Raw genomic sequence first — 18,704 nt, forward strand, 5'->3', positions numbered from 1 at the left:
GGAGCATGCAATGCAGATAAGGTGCTTGGCTTTACAGACCTCTGCCTCTGGCCTTCTCAACAACTCCGTCAAAATTAAACTGGAATGGGGCTTGCAAAAGATGCCTGTTCAACACATGGGTAGCATATAAATGCATGATATCCACTCTCACTGGCATTACATGACTTGTAAATGAGCATTTTAGAGCCCAGCCTGCAGAGACAGGGCAGGGAGGCTTGGGCCGGCTGGCATTAGTTAGTCATGCTGTTCCCCACGCACAATTTTAGGATGTTGCATCTTCTCCAAACAAGCCAGTTAAGACCCCTCCTTTCTCCTGCAGCTCAGCATGCCTGAGAGCAGCTCTGGAATCCCAGCTATGCAGTCATGCTGGGACAAGAGCCAAGAACGCAGGATACTTTTAAAGGGGAAAAACACCCTGTGTTTGAGACCATGTCCACATGGCACCCATTCCCGCAGAGCCCCAGCCCCATCATGCAGCTGCAGTCCAGTTGCAAGAATGACTTCCACAGGGCTGGGGCACAGTTCTCCTGAAACAAAACCTTCTGAAAACCCAGATATATACTCCTTGGAGGCTCAGGGGGGATGGAGACGGTTCCTTTAGCAGAATGGCCCCAAAATGTAAAATCACAGCTGAAAGTTTATCTTGAACAATGGCTGGTACTTGGTTTTCCCCACTTCCACAAGGCTTCTGAGGGTCAGCAAGGCTTTGTCTACAGCTGTATTAAGATGGCTTCTAACTCTGCAGCTTGGCATGTTTGTATGTGGACCACTTCTAAGTAACCTCCAAGGAAGGCAAAAAGCAGGCAGCATGCACCCAGACCCTTTGGGAAGGGATGCTTTCTTCTCCCTGACCCTCATGTGATGCTAAGTGCTAAACTTCTCATGTTATAACACAGCTCCTCTAAAGAGCTCTACTTAACCACTAGTACTAGAAAAGAAAGCACCAAGGTGCTATTCTGCTGCTATTCCCTGCAATGAAGTCCCAGCAGCTGGTTCATTTCCTTGCTTTGGCCTCACTAGGGAAAAACAGCCAACTGGAAAAAAAAAAAATTTTTATTTGCAAATATCTATTTGGGTCTAATAAAAGATAGCACCTCTACCATGAGTTCTGATTCCTTTTGCCTCTAGACCAATACACATACTACCTGGATACCCAAGTGCTACCAAAGTACTTGCAACTGCATTAAGCCAGCAGACTACTAAGTGGAAAAGAAGTCCCTCCTCGCACACCAGTTGTGGCACTCTTCTTCCAGGGACAGCATCGCCGAATGCTTCCAACTCCATCTCCCTCCATCCCTGCCCTGGCTGCAAAGAGAAGGAAACAACAGCCGTGCGCTGCTCATCTCAGGACGCACAAACTGCTGCTGCCACTAAAAACATTCCCAGCAATTAGCTGGCTGCCCACAAGCCCCCTAGTTGGCACTTATTTTGGGAGTGTTGCTGCTCTGCTGACAGTGGGGACGAGTGACTGTAAGGGGCAGTTGGGGCAGCTTGCTTTTAGGTGGATGTTAATTGAGAGCAGTCGTCTGCACTTGCAGTTTAGAGCTGGACTCCATTAAATGGCTGACAGGGCACTTAAAAGCACCAGCCGGCAGGCACCATTCACCCTTCCAGGACCCCTCATTAGGAAGCCAGCTGAGCTTCTCTGGCAAGTTTATCTGTGATTCTGCTTAGCATTACCAGATCAGCTACAGCGTCCAGCTTCTGATACGTGAAGCAGTCCAGGCAGAGAATCAGACCTTCCCATCCTTTCTGTGATTGCTAATTCCAGGGAGGCAAAGGCAACAGGCCTGATCTACCTGCCTGGTGGGCAAATACCACGTTTACAGAGACTGGGCGTTGGACAGGGCTGTGACACCCTTGGCTTGTAATGACAGAGGGAACTATCAGAAATCACTTCCTATCTTAGGACACAATGCTGGCCCACCAGGTCCCTTACTAATGAGGAAGGAAATGCTTCGACAATGAATGGCTGGAAGCGTATACTGCCAACAATATGGCTTCGAGCACTGCCACCGGAAGGGCAGCGACCCCTCATACTTAAACATTTCTCAGCACAGCCCTCCGAGTGGTTTGCTCAGCTGACCTTGCTATTTTTAAAGTCTGCTTAGTGCACCAGAAAGAGGGCCTGAGTTTTCTGCTCCCTTGGGCAGACGGGCTCCATGCGGGCCTGCACTACAGGGAAAGAAGCTCAAAAGCAAAGCTCCACTTATTGAGCCTGGTTTATAGTCTACCTCCGCTGGGGAAAAAATGGATATGTAAAAACCTATTTTCAAGTCTTATTAGCAATGTTTATGGTGCTGATTTCCCTTTGCAATCCTAACTGGCAGTTCCTTTTGAAGCTCAGAAGAACCCAATCTGATGCACAGACACAGTACCAACAACTATTTAACCTGTAAAAAAATACCTCCAGGCACAGCAAATAGCTCTTTCGAACCAGAGGTTGGAGCCTTTTGCACTTGAGAGGCAGAGATAAGGCTCCTAGAAAGTCAATCATACCAGGAAAGTGGAACATAGCATATAAAGCAAATAGAAAAAGGCTGCCTAGACATATAGGCAGAAGGAAAAGCAGCATTTCAATTGTGTGGTCAGAATTAAGCCACTGGGGGAAGTGATTTTCACAGGCAGGATTCAGCAGTGCTGGAAGATCACACCCCTACTGGTATCCCCATTCAGGCCTGCTACGGGTAATGGAAATAAACTTAGCCACAGAAGAAAACAACACAGAAACAATGCTTGGAGCACAACAACTAATTACACAGATTTAAATCTTTTGAATGGGTCTGGTCTGGTTTATAATCAAACACAATCCTGTGATCTCATGCTTGCCCCCAGCAGGGAGCGGTTTTCATGACTGAAATTTCACACATTTTACACAACCTGCAGCTCTGCTCTGGACTGAAGTTGCAAGGGGGGCTGTGGATCAGGACAGAGCTGCACGGCCAGAATGTACAAAGCACCAGCTCTGCCACTGAACGAGGCTGCCTCCCCTTCCTTTTCCTGAGCATGCACAAACACAAAAGAGAAGAGGAAAACCGGTTGCCACAAACTTTCCATGCACTTGCTCAATTCACCCCAGAGCTGTAACAACAAGGAATAACTGAAATACTGAATGGGAGCGTTTCCACAGGGAAACTCTTTCCACCTTCTTTAACAGTCAAGCAGCCAATTCAGTTTCTGGAAAGATGCTTGCCATCTTTTTCACTTAAAGAAAAGAAAAAGTTACAGTGCACCATTTTTCCATAGTGAAGGAAGCTGCCAGATTTCCAGGAGATGTCTGTACATGCCTGCTTTAAATGACTGCATTTGCAACCAGATATTTGTGCAAGGAATAGATACCTACCAGTAATTGGATGCGTTTCAAGTCTTCCTACTTTGCTCAAATGGAAAACACACTGACAGAAAGGGACATACCTTGTCTCTATTGATTTTTTTTATATGTTCACCATGACTACATCTACACATAATTCTCCTGTGGCCCAGTTACCAGGTTCAAAGCCTGACATTCATGTTCCTAGTTCATCCCCTTCCAGAAGCAAATGAACAAAGAGATGATGAAACCAGAATAATATCTACCTCCACAGCAAAAGTGGAAGAGGATGAACAGAAGAAAGGAAGACTTCTGTTAACAGTTACCAAGAAGGAACATTTCCATACAGAGTACACTTGCTTCTCTACCACTGAACAGAAAACAGCACCAAAATAAAGAAGTGGGGTTCCCTGAAATGACACATGCCACACACTCCACTTGAAACTACTCCCATGAGTACGAGGTTTGCAAACATGACTCTCCAAAAGATGGGGAACTGTCCAACTGCCCTTGACAGTCTCATCCCATACTGCATATGGGGGTCTCTGCCTTGGGAGATCAGGCTTGGAACAGAATCGGTGGAAAACAGACTCAACTTCCCAAAACTACGAGGTCTGAACCGGCTGCTCAAAACCTGCTTCTGTACGTAAGTCCCATCACCTCTAAAGCAATTTCCTGTCAAGCAGGGGGAAAGCATTATTAATGGGTGGACAAGGGCAGGGTTAACCCAGGGATGGAAAAATCAGGCCTCCAGAAAACCATCATCTTCTGGTACACTTTACAAACCAGAGCGAAAAAGGTGAAATATCCTCAAATTCCCTAAGATACTAAAAGTGTCAGCAAAAACCAAAGGGATGTCTAACCCATCCTTCACCACTGCTTCCAAATAGAAATAGAGCTGTACCTTATCTCCAGGTTTCAGCCACCATTGCCTTCACCCTCCTAAGGACTTAGTCTAGACACTGGGTCATTCATGGGCTCTTACGCTTTTTGCCTAATCTACTACTCAGGAATCTCACTTCTTATACTCAGTCTCCACTCTTTTTCAGCACACTTGTAGTTGTAGGCAAGCAGTCTTTTGCATTACATAGCAATTCCTGGGAAAAACAAAAGCAGAACCTATAACTCCATGATGTTACCAGGCCTCCACTTGCATGCCTGGGACACTGGTGTGTCCAAGATGAAATAAAAATTAGAGGTACACCGATACGCTGGTCCATATCACACTGGCACCGATAAAAAGAAAATTGACATTATCAGCAACTGGCTTGTTTTTGGCTGATGTGGCTGATAATGTCGCTGATAAATGCCGCATATGTGCGCAGCTGCAGCATGCACACGGCCAGCCCGGCAGCTTGGAGAGCAGCATCTGGCTGGTAAGTCTGTTGTGGGGAAGGGGCGGGGGGAGGGAAGGGGTGAGGGGGTGCAGATCGAGGCCCATCATGGTGAGGGAGGGAATGGGGCTGGAGCAGGGGCACATGCTGCCCAGATGGGGCAGAGTGGGGCACAGGACAGAACCATGAGCAGCTCGTCTGGGGGATATGGGGGGTGTGCATCTCCCACCACTGTGCACGCCCCCGGGGGAGGCATGGGGGGGCATATGCCCTCGGATCTGTGTGCAGGGCGAGGCTGGGCTGCTGCTGTGGGCTGGGACTGTGGGCAGTGCCGGGCTCTTCCTGGCTGGGGGGGCTGGGCCATCGCTGCACTCAGGCCAGGCGGGAGTGGCTACCGGGTGGACTGCATACCGGCAATTGGATTGGTATCAGCCAATATGGCTCGTTAATAATTGACCACTGGTATCGGCTCAAAAAATCTTTATCGGTGCACTTCTAATAAAAATACAAATCCTATTTTCCAGACTTTCTGAAAAGAAGAGCCCATTGCAAAAAATATCCCCTGCCTCCAATCCCTCCCAGGAGATTGGAATAGGGAGAATCAGACGAAGAGAGTGGTAATGCCAGAAATTCAAGTCATGCAGACTGAAAAGCAGCCCTCTTCAGAAGTTGATAGAGAGCCAGGGTCCGAGTAAAGAATGGCTGGTTCAAGAGCAAATCCCTCATCTGGAGCTCCAAGAAGCATGAACTATAGATGTAGCTGACTTCATACTCCACAGGTAATAGATGGCTTGCTCACCCATCTTTGTTATCTGCACCAAAACCTTACAAACTGGTACAGGGATGAACATTACCTTTTGGACTCCATCCTACTGCCTTTCCTACCCACATTCACATGAAGAGAGAAACTGCTAAGCAAGGCAACTTTCAAGGCTAATGTGAGCACAGAGTCTCTGTGATGAATTGCTCACATGCTCCTAATGGATAGCCATTTCATTTTTTTATTATTATTATTACATTTGACTTCCCAGTATTGATTGAAGGACGCTTTGCTTCATGTATAGAACGGATAAAGATTAATGTTTCATTTTAAGAGACGGGATAATCAGCATTGATCATTTTGTCCTAAGCATGCCTATTCCTTTGGTGGCTTCTGTGTGAAAGGTTAGCTGTCCCAAGCATCAAATCCCTCCAGGATTTGGTGGGCAGCCAAGGCTTAATCCTTTAACAGGTTTATTGTTCTTCCAAGCATTTATCTAAGTGGACTTGTGACTACAAAGAGAAGGGACAAAGATAGTAACACAGCATTTGAGAGCAGAACGTGGCAATTCACTTAAATCCAGTATTACTGCAGTTCACAGATTTCCACAAGCAGTAATGCATAGTAACCTCCTCACAGGCAACAGAGGTTTTTCTCTCTCTCTAGCTAATGTCCAGAAATATATTAATAGAAAGATTCTAGCCCATCCTAATCCCCAAATGAAGGGTATTAACCTGGTTATGTATGATTTCATTCTCTGCAGTTGTTCTGTACCTTATATTACAGCAGTGGTTCTCAACCTTGCAAGATTCAAGGCACCCCCTGATAGACTCAAGGCACCCTTGGGAAAAATACCAGCTCTTAATTCTCACTTATTTCTTGACTACAGAAAAATAATACAGCAATTTGTCTGTTGGAAACAACTCAGAAAGGCCACAGTGGGCCAGAAAGTTATTGATACTGCAGACTCCTATTTGAAATCTTTGAGCTTATCTTGTGAATCCTGGACAGGGGTTTGCACACCTAACTGTACGACACCCTGAGGCATCCTTAAAAGGATCTCACAGCACCCTGGTTGAGAAGCACTGCATTAGGGGCAGGAAGAAGGGGCTAGACCACTCCTGATAGGTAGGTAGGTCAGCTGTGAAACATGTAGGGCCACTGACATTCTGTGCATCAGAAACAACGAGACATGGACAATGGGAAAACCACATTCTTGCCTGAAAATGATGGAGCTTTTACAGTCATGGACAATAACAAATTACTATAATTCAAAGTCATTAGGGAGAGAAAGGGCTATTTTTTTCCTGCTTGTTTACTCTGTACATTTGATGGCGCATTGAGTACAGCCGGTTCTACTGGTTTCCCAAGCTCTGTCCAAGTATTTTTCTGTTGCTGGAAAGAAAAAACCCAGAAAAACAGGGCAATAGGAAGCACACAAACAAACAGTGCATTCTTAAAAGGAGTCCAAAACACAATTAAAAAAAGAAAACTGACAATTTAAAATGAAATCATGCTTGTAGCATCCATTTAAGATCAACTAAGATGCTTTCTAGAGTAAAAGAAACTTTGGTTATAATAAATCATTAAACGTCCCGAAGTGTAGCTTTATAACTACAAACAGTTTCATTTGAAAAGTAAACTGAAATGCTTTTTAACATGCTGAGATCTGGATTTATAGCTGTGCTCCGATACCAAACTATAAGTGGTGCTGGAGCTAAAATGCAAAGCTGCACCTCAAACATTTGCCACTGGCTCTTTGTGTATAACTTCAGCTGCAGAAGCTGTTCCATGCGCTCGAATGGATCCCTGCACTGAAGGAAGGGACATTCCCTCATTATCTCTCCAAAGCTAGATACACAAAGCAGTGTTTAACTGACTAGTCCTCCTTGTCACTGCCATTACGAGCGAGAGTACTTCACAGAACCAGTGCCTCGGGGCAACGCAGATGAAGGAATTTGCCTTTGGTATACAGGCTTGGTTTCCTGCTTTCTTCCCTTGCCCCTATCATAAATACACACAAGATACCCATAAAGACTAGCTTCCCCATCCCAGAGCATGTCACAAGGTCCAAACCAGCCTCCGCCTACCCAACCTCTCCCTGTCCCAACTGTCCTTATTGCTAGCAATAGCTTTTAAAAGCAGTCATGAACTTTTGAATTTACCTGGAATTCGGAGACTGAGCATGGAACACGTGCAAGAGCATTTCACTAACACAACACATGCACGCGCACACACGTGTAAAGACGTGCAGTTAGTGACTCACCGAATGCACAGGAAAGGAGCTGTGCCGGTTGAGAAAGGAGTTAGAGACGGACATACTGAGGCCCTGAGTGGCACTGATGTCCTCAGGCAGGAAGGGCACTTTAGTTTGCTGGACACAGTAGGAGACAGAAGGGAAAGAAGAGGCAGCATGGGAGGCCTGCTGAGTAGAAGAAAGAGAAAGCCAAAGAAAAAAGAAACAGAGAAAGAAAGCACAGAACAGACTATGAATATGGGATAAGAAATGCTAGCTGCAAAACAATGCATTTCAAGTTGCTTCTAAACAAGTAGCTACTCATAAAACGCCGATGCCTCGTTGGAGCTGGTCCCATGGACACGTGGTTCTTAGCTCGGAGAGGCACTGCAGAGACATTATTAAAACCACCCCTGTTGATCACATCCCTCAGGAACAATTTTCCCCTCCTGGCTTGTTACTGTTCCGCTGTTTGGTGCACAGGTGAGCTCTTCCTTAGTGCTACTCTTCACAAAGCACAGGGCAGAGCTGCTTAAAGAAGCAAGCACAAAACAGGAGCTGCTCCCAAGCGGTAAAACCGGCCCTTGCTTCCAGACATTAGGTGGACGACTTTGGTGGGCTGGTTTCTTGGCCAACCAGCAGCCTGGGAACTTGGGTCTCTCCAGACTGAGCGATGACACACTTCCCCTGTGAACAGGCCTAACCCTGAGTGTTTTAATCTTTAATAACCACCCCCCTCAAAAGCAAAACTGTGCTCCGCCTGCATAAGAGGGAAATACTGTACTTTATGTATCAAAATGCATCCCACTGAGCAGTCTTGTGCACTCCATATATTGGAGGGCTAGCCATTAGAGATCCTCTCCAACAGCCTGGTTTGCTTGGCAAGTCTCAATTCAGATTCAGGGATTTTGGGTACCAGTGGGTCTACAGTCAGATCTGAAGCTCACAAGGCAGCAATTTTTCTTAAAAATTTATGCAGAGGAAGAGTTCATCAAGCAGAACTAGTCTCCAGCTGGAAAAGTTCCTTGTGTCTATGTGATTTGTTTTTGCCAAATCTCAGGGCAGCCAGCACAAGAGAACAATACACTGTGATAGCTTTTGCAGTCATTGTTGAAAGAACTATTGTCTCGTTGCAGAGTTCAGTGACACCATTTCCCAGATGCCTGGGAGATGAAGGAACATAAGGAAAGGCAACCCAGTCAGGAAACCTCTGCCTCCAGGGAACTGCAGGCAACACCTTGATGGTATCATCTTGCAAGGAGAAAACGCCCAGCAGGCAGAGCTATGACCTCTTGGTCAGTCAGACAATTATTAAAAGGCAGCAAAGGTGGGGGAGCGCAGAAAGGAAATGCTTTGTTTCGACTGACTTGGATTTGGGAAAGCGGCAGACTTTCTTTCTAGAACAATAGTGTCTACCTTATTGAAGGTCTCATCAGGATTTTATTGTTTTATACACCTCCTTTACAATGTGCCACCCAAATGCAGCCACTTCCGGGGTAGGAGGCAGGTGATGAGATAAGTAAATGTGCCACCAGGTCATATATACTGGAGCACCACCTAGCTCTTCAGGAAGGTGTCTCATTGAATTTGTAGTGCCCTTGAAAAGCAGATGGGACGCTGGGATTTACCACTGTCTCATTCAAGGGACACTGGCACAGAACCACTGCATGGGACTTGATTTATTTTCCTTGGAAGGATGGGCTGACCCTGGTAAGTGCTGAACCTGTGCTTCCAAGAAATCCAAATGCTTTGAAACTGAAGCTCCAAAGCTCTCCATTCAATTAAAAAAAATACAGCTGGAAAGTCAAAAATCAGCACAGAACTGTAACAGGGACAGACATGAACAATTCTGTCACCCAACCTGGGAGTCAAGTGTAACATTTCAAAGGACATAAAATAAGCTTGTCTGGTAGCAACAAGACGGCACACTCCCCCAGCCCCTCCAGGCCCATGGCTAACAGCACAGCAGCATGAGTTAGCTGGGTGTTTTCGTTCAAATGAGTTTGCTTACTGAAACGAAATATAATCCCTGAAGCAAGAGGATTTTAAAAAAAGGCTGAGGAAAAGAAAAGAAATAGGATGAAATCCTGGCTCACTGAAGTCAGAAGCAAAACACCCACTGACAGACTTCAGTGGAGCCAGGATTTCATTCAGAGGGTAGAAACCGGCAGTCAAAACCTCATCATGCTTGGGGCCCTCTGAAACATACTTCAAACGCCTGTGGATTTGAATGGGCACAATGCATGTGGTGGAATCTTATTTCCAGAAGGGCAATGGGGATTCTTGTTCCAATGCAGCGGAAACCTCAAGCTGTCACAAACCTGATTCAACCACTTAAATAAAAAGCCTGGTACTAAAGTAAATCAAGACAGCAGGGCTGGCATTGGAATGGCTGTCCTACTCCTGGTGGACCTGGAACAGACAGAGACAGCTCACTGTGAGCAAGCTAATGGGGTTTAACAGGGAAAACAACATGCATTTATGACAGTTACCGGCTGCACTAGAGCTGCCTTTGCTACAACCGAAAGCCTACAAGCGGCAACTAAGTTTGAACAGTTACTACTAGCCAGTTCCCTAAGCAGTGTCTGAGAATGGCTTTAGGAACTGGGTTACAAAGCAATGCTGTAAACTATATAGTGGCGTGTAGCCTATGGCATAGTTTAGTCATCTTATCTCTTAGGATACACTTGCCCAGACTTCCAGAGGGACGGAAGCACAGCACTGGAGTGTCACTAGCACAGCTTCTACCATGGTGTTTGCAAGACCTGGAAATCTCATTTTCAGAGCATTTTTGGTTTTCTCAGAGCCTGCAGGGAAATGCTTGGAATCCGTGTGCTGTAGAACGGTGATTAAGCTGGGTCATGCAAAGTGTCAGAAAGCATGTTGACTAGATTGAAGGGAGTGTAATGTGGGTAAATTAACAGACAGAGATATGCCACAATGGACAGGCTGACTTTTCCCCAGATCTGTTCCCAGGAGTCTAACAGACCTTGGTACTTAGGGTGTCACTCACCAGCTGTCGCTGTTTAGGTGGGAGAGCAGGGGGAGGTGCCAGATCTTGGGTTGAGTCTATGCTGATGAACGAGTCGTTGAAGCCATAGACTTCCATGAGGTGCTTGTTTTTCTGCTGATAGATGTGTTCGTTCTGGGGCGTTTGGTAGAACATGGATGGCTGTGGCTCCGAGTAGTCTTCCACAAACTGCATGTAGGCCAGCACTGTAACACAAAGGAGGGGCACACACATTGGTGATGACCAGCCCATTACAGCCTTTCCAGAAACAAACAGACAAAATCCCCATGCACAAAAACCAAAATCAAGGAGCAGATGCACTGGACTCCTTTACTCATACTTAGCTTAGGGAGCAGAGAGCTGGGTACACCCTTGCAACCTGTCTTTGTTCACACGTAACACAGAAATCTCCCACTCACCTTGGAGGAAAGAAGTTGCGATCGTCAACCTCAAGTGGGTCATCAGTTCCCACTTCATTGGCTTTCACAGGACAGCCGACTATATAGACTGTCCAAACAGTCCCCTTCCTTAAAGCAGGCTGATACCCAGGGTTGAGGTCACATATGAACAACCACATACCTGAGGGTTTCCTTGGAAAGAAACAAAGACTGACTCTGCACTACCACATACTGTTGCAAAACTTGGAGTATGCCTACACTGAAAGCTCCTTTGAGAGCACAGACCCTTTCCGCACATCTGCCAGTTCCCCCACTTCTCCAGAGCTAAAGCATGCCTCTAGCAGCTGGCACACAGCAGATACTACCACATCCTCCTACCAGCTGTTCTGGTTCCTGCCGCAGACGGTGCTTTCCCAAAACACACTGTGATTTATTAGCAGAGCTGCCAGCAGCACATGGATGTGGACATGTTTTGGCACCTTGGCAGTGGTATGTGGCACCTGCCACCAGAACTTCCACTACCAAACAGGGTATGCATAGGCAAGGTCAAAGGAACTTCAGTTGGACTGACCCTGGGAGTAGGCTGCTTGACAGCTAACTGGCAGTAACTTTTGCCAAATCTTTTGGTAGTGGCTAGAACAGGGGTGCTGAATCCCTGGGGGCCAAAACTAGCCCATGGAGCTTGTTATCTGGGCTGCTGGGCTCCCCCAAATCTGAAAATGTGGTGGTGGGGAGTGGTGGCAGTGTTAAATGCTGCTCTCCCACTGCCAAATTTCAAGATCCATGGAGAGAGCACTGTGGGCTGGAGACAGTATAGCCCTGCACACTAGCAGGAGCACTCAGGGCTGGAGAAGAGCAGGGCCCAATATAGGCACACAAAGCCCGGCCAAGGTAGCATGCGACCTGATCATCATGGCACGAAGGTTGGACAAGGCAGCACAGGGTCTGATGAGGATGGAGCCCACCCCTGTGCACTGACCCCACAAGTGATCCAGCCTCCAACACTCACCTGGTTGAGCACCACTAGGATAGACTGATTTCTAGAAAAAGCAGCAGACCTTTTTCCACACTGTTAGAGATTCGGCAATGGATGCAGGAGAGGGGAGCCAAACTTCTTGACAAGGGGAAAAGAGGCTCTAGGTCAGGGGTGGGCAAAATGAGGCCCAGGGGCCGGATGCGGCTCACCAGGCCATTCTATCCAGCCCGCAGGACCCATAAAAAATTTAGAAAATTAATATTAATTTGCTCCGGGCTGCCTGTCATGCGGCCCTTGATGGCTTGCCGAAACTCAGTAAGTGGCCCTCTGCCCAAAATAATTGCCTGCCCCTGCTCTAGGTTATGCTGCATGGACCTCCCACAACCCATTTTTGTTTTGGGACTGGCAGGCATCATGCAAAATACCCTGCATATTTATCAACTCAACTGAAATTCTGTCCCCTTTCTTCTCTGAAGTTACCTCCAAAATGTAGGATGCTGAGGCACAAAGTTCACCTACAGAGTTTAGTTAAAAGAAACATTTTCATGATTTTTTTAATTCAGCAAACATATATTGTTCGGACTTCAAGAGGGAGAGGCAGTCAAACAGACTACAAACAAGGCAGTTTGTGCTCTTTTTACTGAAGGAAGTGCAAATATTTAAAAAATAGCACGAACAGTGAGAAGTAAATTAGACCTTTTTTTTTTTAAAAAAAAGAAAGAAGCACCTTCACTTTAAATAAGCAGGAAGGAACACTTGGGTTTTGGTTTTTTTTAGTGGGAAGCATCCATAATCACTGTCCCTCTCATTCTGCCACCTTAAACATTATAATTTCCCTCTCTGTGATCATCCCAAGCCACAGCTGCCCAGCGTCATGTGCCCAGTGACACACACACACACACACACCCCCCGTGTCACTTCCCTGATCTCATCCAGACAAAGAAATGTGACCGCAGCACCCCCCCCGTGTCACTTCCCTGATCTCATCCAGACAAAGAAATGTGACCGCAGCACACCCTCCTTCAGCCTCTCAAGTCCGCATTTCCGAACTGATTCAGTGGGAAAACGCCCCAGTCTCTCTCAGGGGATCCGTCTCTTCCAAGTCACCTGGCATGACTCTGCCTGGGCCCTTTTTGTGTTGCAGCTGGCACTGGTGGAAAAGCCTTCTCCCATCAGCACCTGTGCCATCTGGAAAGGCCTCCCTGCATCTCCCCACTTGACTGAACCATCTCAAATTTCAGCTCTATCAGTCTTTTTCTCCTCTTCTCTAAATGTGCTCATGCCTCTAATTCCACAACTGAATTCAAATCTACAGCAAGTTTGGGAGGCATTCTGTATGGAAAATATTGCAGGAGGCGGTCATAATCCGACCTGGAGACTCCTGGAGGGGTGGACCTCTGCAGCGATGTGATGTCCCATAGAAATCTACAGGGTTCTGCCAGGGCACGGGAGCCTGCTTGTGCAGTTCTCATACAGAATTAGGACTTCAAGTTGTATTTTCTTGAGCAACGCATCTAACTTCAGCATTTTTCTCTCTTAAGCACTTTAAAAGGGGCTGACTGGCACATCTGCAAAGGCACCTTGTCATTCCCCAGGTGTTCTGCTCATCATTAATGACAAAGGGTTTGCTTTTGCCTCATGCAAGTTTTAATATCTAATCATGAAGCAGCAATTAGTCGGCTTGCACAGGCATCTTAAGTCTTATGGCTGCAATAAATGGATGCCTGCCGGCAAAACAGCAGGTGTTGATCACAATGCAGCAATGCATGCATTATACAAAAATCAATGCAGGGGCCAGTTCCCATCTTACAAGGTCAGTCACCGAGTGAAGTGCTCGGCTCCGCTCCAGCCACCGGGTACCTGCTGGCCATCCAATTCCACACAGGATGCAGCCGTACATACGTGTCAGCAGGAAGAAGCCTGTCTGCACCTGTCAACTGCACCTTTCTTGAGGCTTTATCAGATATTTTTTAAACTTCTTTTACAAAAGGAGCCTTGCAGAGCTCCCCCAAAGAATTATTAGATAGGCCCCTGCAGCCAAAGCACAGGAAAATGCTGCACACAGACCTCACCCTTGACCAGTAACACCTGCTATTCCCATCTTATGATCCTGCTCAGCTCTGCCAATACACATCATGCTCCTGTCTTGCAGCAACCTGCCAGCTCCTACAGAGATCTGGCAATGCTGCTGAATCCTGACTTTCAGTAATCCCTGCTATTCAGTCCCTGGGGTCCACACAGTGATGGCAGCTTTTCAGTCCTCACCTTCGGTGCTCTTCCTGGGCTCCTCCTTCAGCTCTGTGGCTGTGCTGCATGACTGGAGTGGATAATTTTCAGGACTCTTTGGATAACGAATGTAGCAGATTGGACCTGACAGCCCCAAAAGGCCCCTTCCACTGTTATACTCCTCAATACCCTTTGATGTGTCAGGAAGAAACATGCCAATATGTGCATACATGTGGGGGGTCTTTTTGCTGGGTGTGGACAAATGACCCCAAAGGGTAGGACTGAGACTTAATTTATTCCCCTGGTGATGTCACCTGAATTTGAACCAAATCCTCTCCTGGTGAAAAACAAGGGCCTTGATACAATCATGTCAAAAGAGGATGGAGCTGGACTGTTCTCAGCAACAGCAGATGACAACAAGGAGCAATGAGCTCAAGTTGCAGTAAGGGAAGTTTAGGTTAGATATTAGGAAGCATTTTCTCACTAGGAGGGTAGTAAAATAGTGAAACAAGCTACCCAGAGAGGTTGTGGACTCTCCATCCTTGGAGATTTTCCAAATCCAGCTAGACAAAGCTTTAGCTGGGATGATCTGGTTGGGGATGATGGTGCTTTGAGCAGGGGGTTGGACTAGATGTGACCTCCTGAGGTCCCTTCCAATCCTAATTTCTTAATTTTCTATGGGCCGAGTTTCTCTTATTTTAAATCAAACCCAGGCAAAGGACTCCTGAGGTACAAGAACAAATGTTTTCAAATATCAGCAAGACTCAGGGGACCAAACTGCTCCCTTCAAAGCATATGTACAGAGAAGCACTGAAAGCCCCGTGTCATACAGAGCTCCAGATCACAAAGCCTCTTTAACAGACCAGCTATCCCCAGCACCCTAAGTTACACGTAAGGGCTGTGACTTTCCTGGGTGGAGGAACAGAAGCTAAAAGTCTGGGGCAAAAGGCCACGTTTTAGCTCACAGCTTGAATGGGATGGAAACCAGTCAGAAACAAGGAAAGCCTCTGCAGGGTTGGTGACCCAAAATACAGTAACAGCCTACACAGGCATGTTCTGACTAAGCCTCAGTAAGGATTCATCTACAAAACCAGCGCCACATTGAATGCACAGAGCTGACGTCACCACCCAACAGCCACAATGGAGCCCTACTTCAGTAATGGGAAGTGCTGGTGAAGAGGCGACACATTCGATTCCCAGGAAAAATGAACTTCCAGCCTGTGCCTTTGCTCAGCGCAGCATCCCTCTTAACTCAGTCTGGAAAGGAATAATGAAGAGCTCCTTTATCTCCGCTCTTTATGACGCTAACGCATCTCACTGCCATGGCAGCAACCGATAGTGCAGGGCAGGTGAGTGTATCTGTGCACTTCACCTATGTTTTTAGGCGAAGGGAAAGGCATTTGACACAGCAAAGTACAATCCCTGCATTCAGTGCTGCGGGAGCGGGGGAGGCTGAGCACGCAGAAGAGGCCCTTTAAATGCCTCTATCTCCAGAAAAGAAAACGGACACATTCCTGAGACTGCTGTTTGCAGAGGGCTCCCCCCACCCTCCCCTCCCCTCTGTGCTGCGGTTTTTAATGAGGCAGAAATTCAAAAAGCAGATGGGGAAGTGACATCACTGGCTCGGCACTGGCTGCACACCCTGCAGTTTCTTCCACAGGCAGGAGGGAGGAGAAGTAATGCCTCCGGCCAGAACATCTCCGCAGCGGCAACCTCTCACCCCCCTGGAATGAGAGACGCAGTCTGGAGCGTCCTCCTTCAAGACCTTCCAAAATGCCTCCCTTACATCACCTCTATCTAGACCCAAAACGTGGAGGGGGAGAAGAGCAGCGCTGCAGTTAGAATCACCTTCACGAGCATGTCGTGGCTTTCTGCTCCTGGATAAGCACCTCTCCAGCTTGTACGGGTGGTTGCGATCAGGTTTAAAAGGAGCCAAAGCCTCCTTGGGCTACTCTAGTTGGGTGCTGAGCTCCACAGGCTAACTGCCTCCTTGCCAAAACTCAAGTCAAGGTCTGTCGCACATCTCAGGTGGTGTCAGCTGATGTGTGATATTGTTACCACTGCATGAGGTGTGTCTGTGTGAGGACAGGGGTTAAATTAAAGAATAGACTCAAGCCGTGCTCTCATGGAAAAACTGTGAAGCAGATCCTCAAGGAATCCATTTCTAAGCACTCAGAGAAGGTGATTACTTAGGAACAGTAGGCATGAATTCACCAAGGGCAAGTCATGCCTGACCACCCTGATTGCCTTCTGTGATGAGATGACGGGCTCTGTGGGTGCAGGCAGACCAGTGGATGTGATATACCTTGACTTTAGCAAGGCTTTTGATATAGTCTCCCACAACATTCCTGCAAGTAAGCTAAGGAAGTAAAGGCTACATGAATGGACTGTCAAGTGGACAGAAAACTGGCTGGATCACCGGGCTCAGAGGATAGTAGTAGTTAATGGCTCAATGTCTAGTTGGCAGCCGGTATCAACCGGGGGTCTTGATACCTACACATTGGGGGTCTTTAAGAGAAGGCTGGATAGGCATTTGGTTGGGGCCCTCTGACCCCAGCACTCTTTCCTGCCTGGGCAGGGGGTCGGACTTGATGATCTGTTGAGGTCTCTTCCGACCCTAGCATCTATGAATCTAAGTGGAGTGCCCCAGGATTTGGTTCTGGAGCCAGTTTTGTTCAATATCATCATCAATGACCAGGAAGATGGGACAGAGTGCACCCTCAGCAAGTCTGCAGATGACACCAAACTGGGGGGGAGTAGTAAATAGGCTGGAGGGTAGGGTCAGGATTCAGACAGACCTAGATAAATTGGAGGACTGGACCAAAAGAAATCTCATGAGGTTCAATAAGGCAAGGTCCTACACTTAGGATGGAACAATCCCATGCGCCAGTACAGGCTGGGGGCTGATTGGCTGGGCAGCAGCTCTGCAGAAAAGGACCTGGGGGTTACAGTGGACAGTAAGCTGAATATAAGCCAACCACATGCCCTTGGTGCCAAGAGGGCTAATGGCTGCAGTGGTAGAAGTGTTGCCAACAGATTGAGGGAAGTGATTCTTTCCCTCTATTCTGCACTGGTGAGGCCACATCTGGAGTCGTGTGCTCAGTTTCGGGCCCCCCACTACAGAAGGGATGTGGACAAATTGGAGAGAGTCCAGTGGTGGACAATGGAAACGGTTAGGGTGCTGGGGCGCATGGCTTTCTGAGCAGCAATCTGAGTTTTCCATTTCCCATGGAAAAACAGAGAAAACTGCAGATTTTACCTTTTACCGGAGAAAACTGCAGCTTTTTCATTTTACTGGAGAAACCCATGGATTTAGCAGGTTTGCAAAGAGCTCTCTGCAGGGGGCTGGAAGGGAGCAGGAGGAGGGTGGTCAGGCAGGGGGCTCCATGTGCATGTACATGCACGTGGCCCCCAGGCAGCCTGGAGAGCAGCTCCCACAGGTAAATAGTGGGGGGGGATTGAGGCTCCCACAGGGAGGGAGGGAGAGAGTTGTACAGGGCTGGGACTGTCCTGGTGAGGTGTCCCCTGCGTGCGCAACAGCAGCAGCAGGGGTGGCAGCGCTGGGTTGTCCTCCACACTGCTGTTGCGTATGTAGGGGATGCCTCACCAGGGCAGCGCGAGCTCCCAGCGGCAAGGAGATCCCTGCACAGCCCTGTTGTGCCAGGTTGCACCCACTGGGCTGCAGAGGCCTTGGGGGTGGGCAGCCCAAGCCTGCAGTGGGCAGCCCATGCCAGCTCCATGCACATCAGGCAGGCAGCGGGGCGTGGGGAGCTGGGCTCCCTCTGCTACAGAAGCCGCCACCTCCTGCTGGGGGCAGGGGGCTGTGGACCTGGGTCCCTGGCCCCATAGCCCAAGCAGCTGGGGGGGCCCTCTGGCAGGGCTGGTGGGCCAGGGGTGGCTGTGGGGCACCAGCAGGGCCAGGGGTGGCTGTGGGAGGGAGTTAGGGGCCTTTCATTTTAATCATGGATTTTGGAGTTTTTATCAGAGAATTTGCAATTTTTTTTTTTTTTTATCAGGGAAAACCAGGATCCCTGCTTATGATGGAGAGGCTGAGGGAACTTGGCTTATTTAGTCTGGAGAAGAAAAGACCAAGGGAGGATTAAACAGCTGCCTTCAACTCCCTGAAGAGGGGTTCCAGAGACTGTTCTCGGTGGTGGCGGATGGCAGGACAAGGAGCAATGGGCTCAAGTTGCAGCAAGGGAGGTTTAGGTTGGATATTAGGAAAAACTCTCTCACTGGAAGGGTGGTGAAGCACTGGAACAGGTTACCCAGAGAGGACATGGAGTCTCCATCCTTGGAGGTTTTTATGCCGCAGGTAGACAAAGCCTTGGCTGGGACGATTTAGTTGGGGCTGGCCCTGCTCTTAGCAGGGGGCTGGACCTCCTAAGGTCCCTCATTTTCTATGATTCAGCAAGTCTGAATCATTTCTATGATTCATGTTCCCTGACTAGTGA

At 47.8% G+C, this 18,704-nt stretch overlaps 1 protein-coding gene across 1 annotated transcript in view; it reads right to left on the reverse strand.

The window, feature by feature from the left end:
* The window catches only part of RAPGEF1 (Rap guanine nucleotide exchange factor 1), an 80,721-nt gene that overhangs the window by 27,252 nt on the left and 34,765 nt on the right, over positions 1 to 18,704 (reverse strand). The window contains exon 10 of the mRNA XM_019510300.1: positions 10,654 to 10,856. Within this exon, the coding sequence (XP_019365845.1) occupies positions 10,654 to 10,856 (203 nt within the window). The remainder of the gene's footprint in view (positions 1 to 10,653; positions 10,857 to 18,704) is intronic.

Source organism: Gavialis gangeticus, unplaced genomic scaffold, assembly GCF_001723915.1.
Source record: "Gavialis gangeticus isolate Ggan-Ray unplaced genomic scaffold, GavGan_comp1, whole genome shotgun sequence".
In the NCBI taxonomy this organism is placed as follows: Eukaryota; Metazoa; Chordata; order Crocodylia; family Gavialidae; genus Gavialis; species Gavialis gangeticus.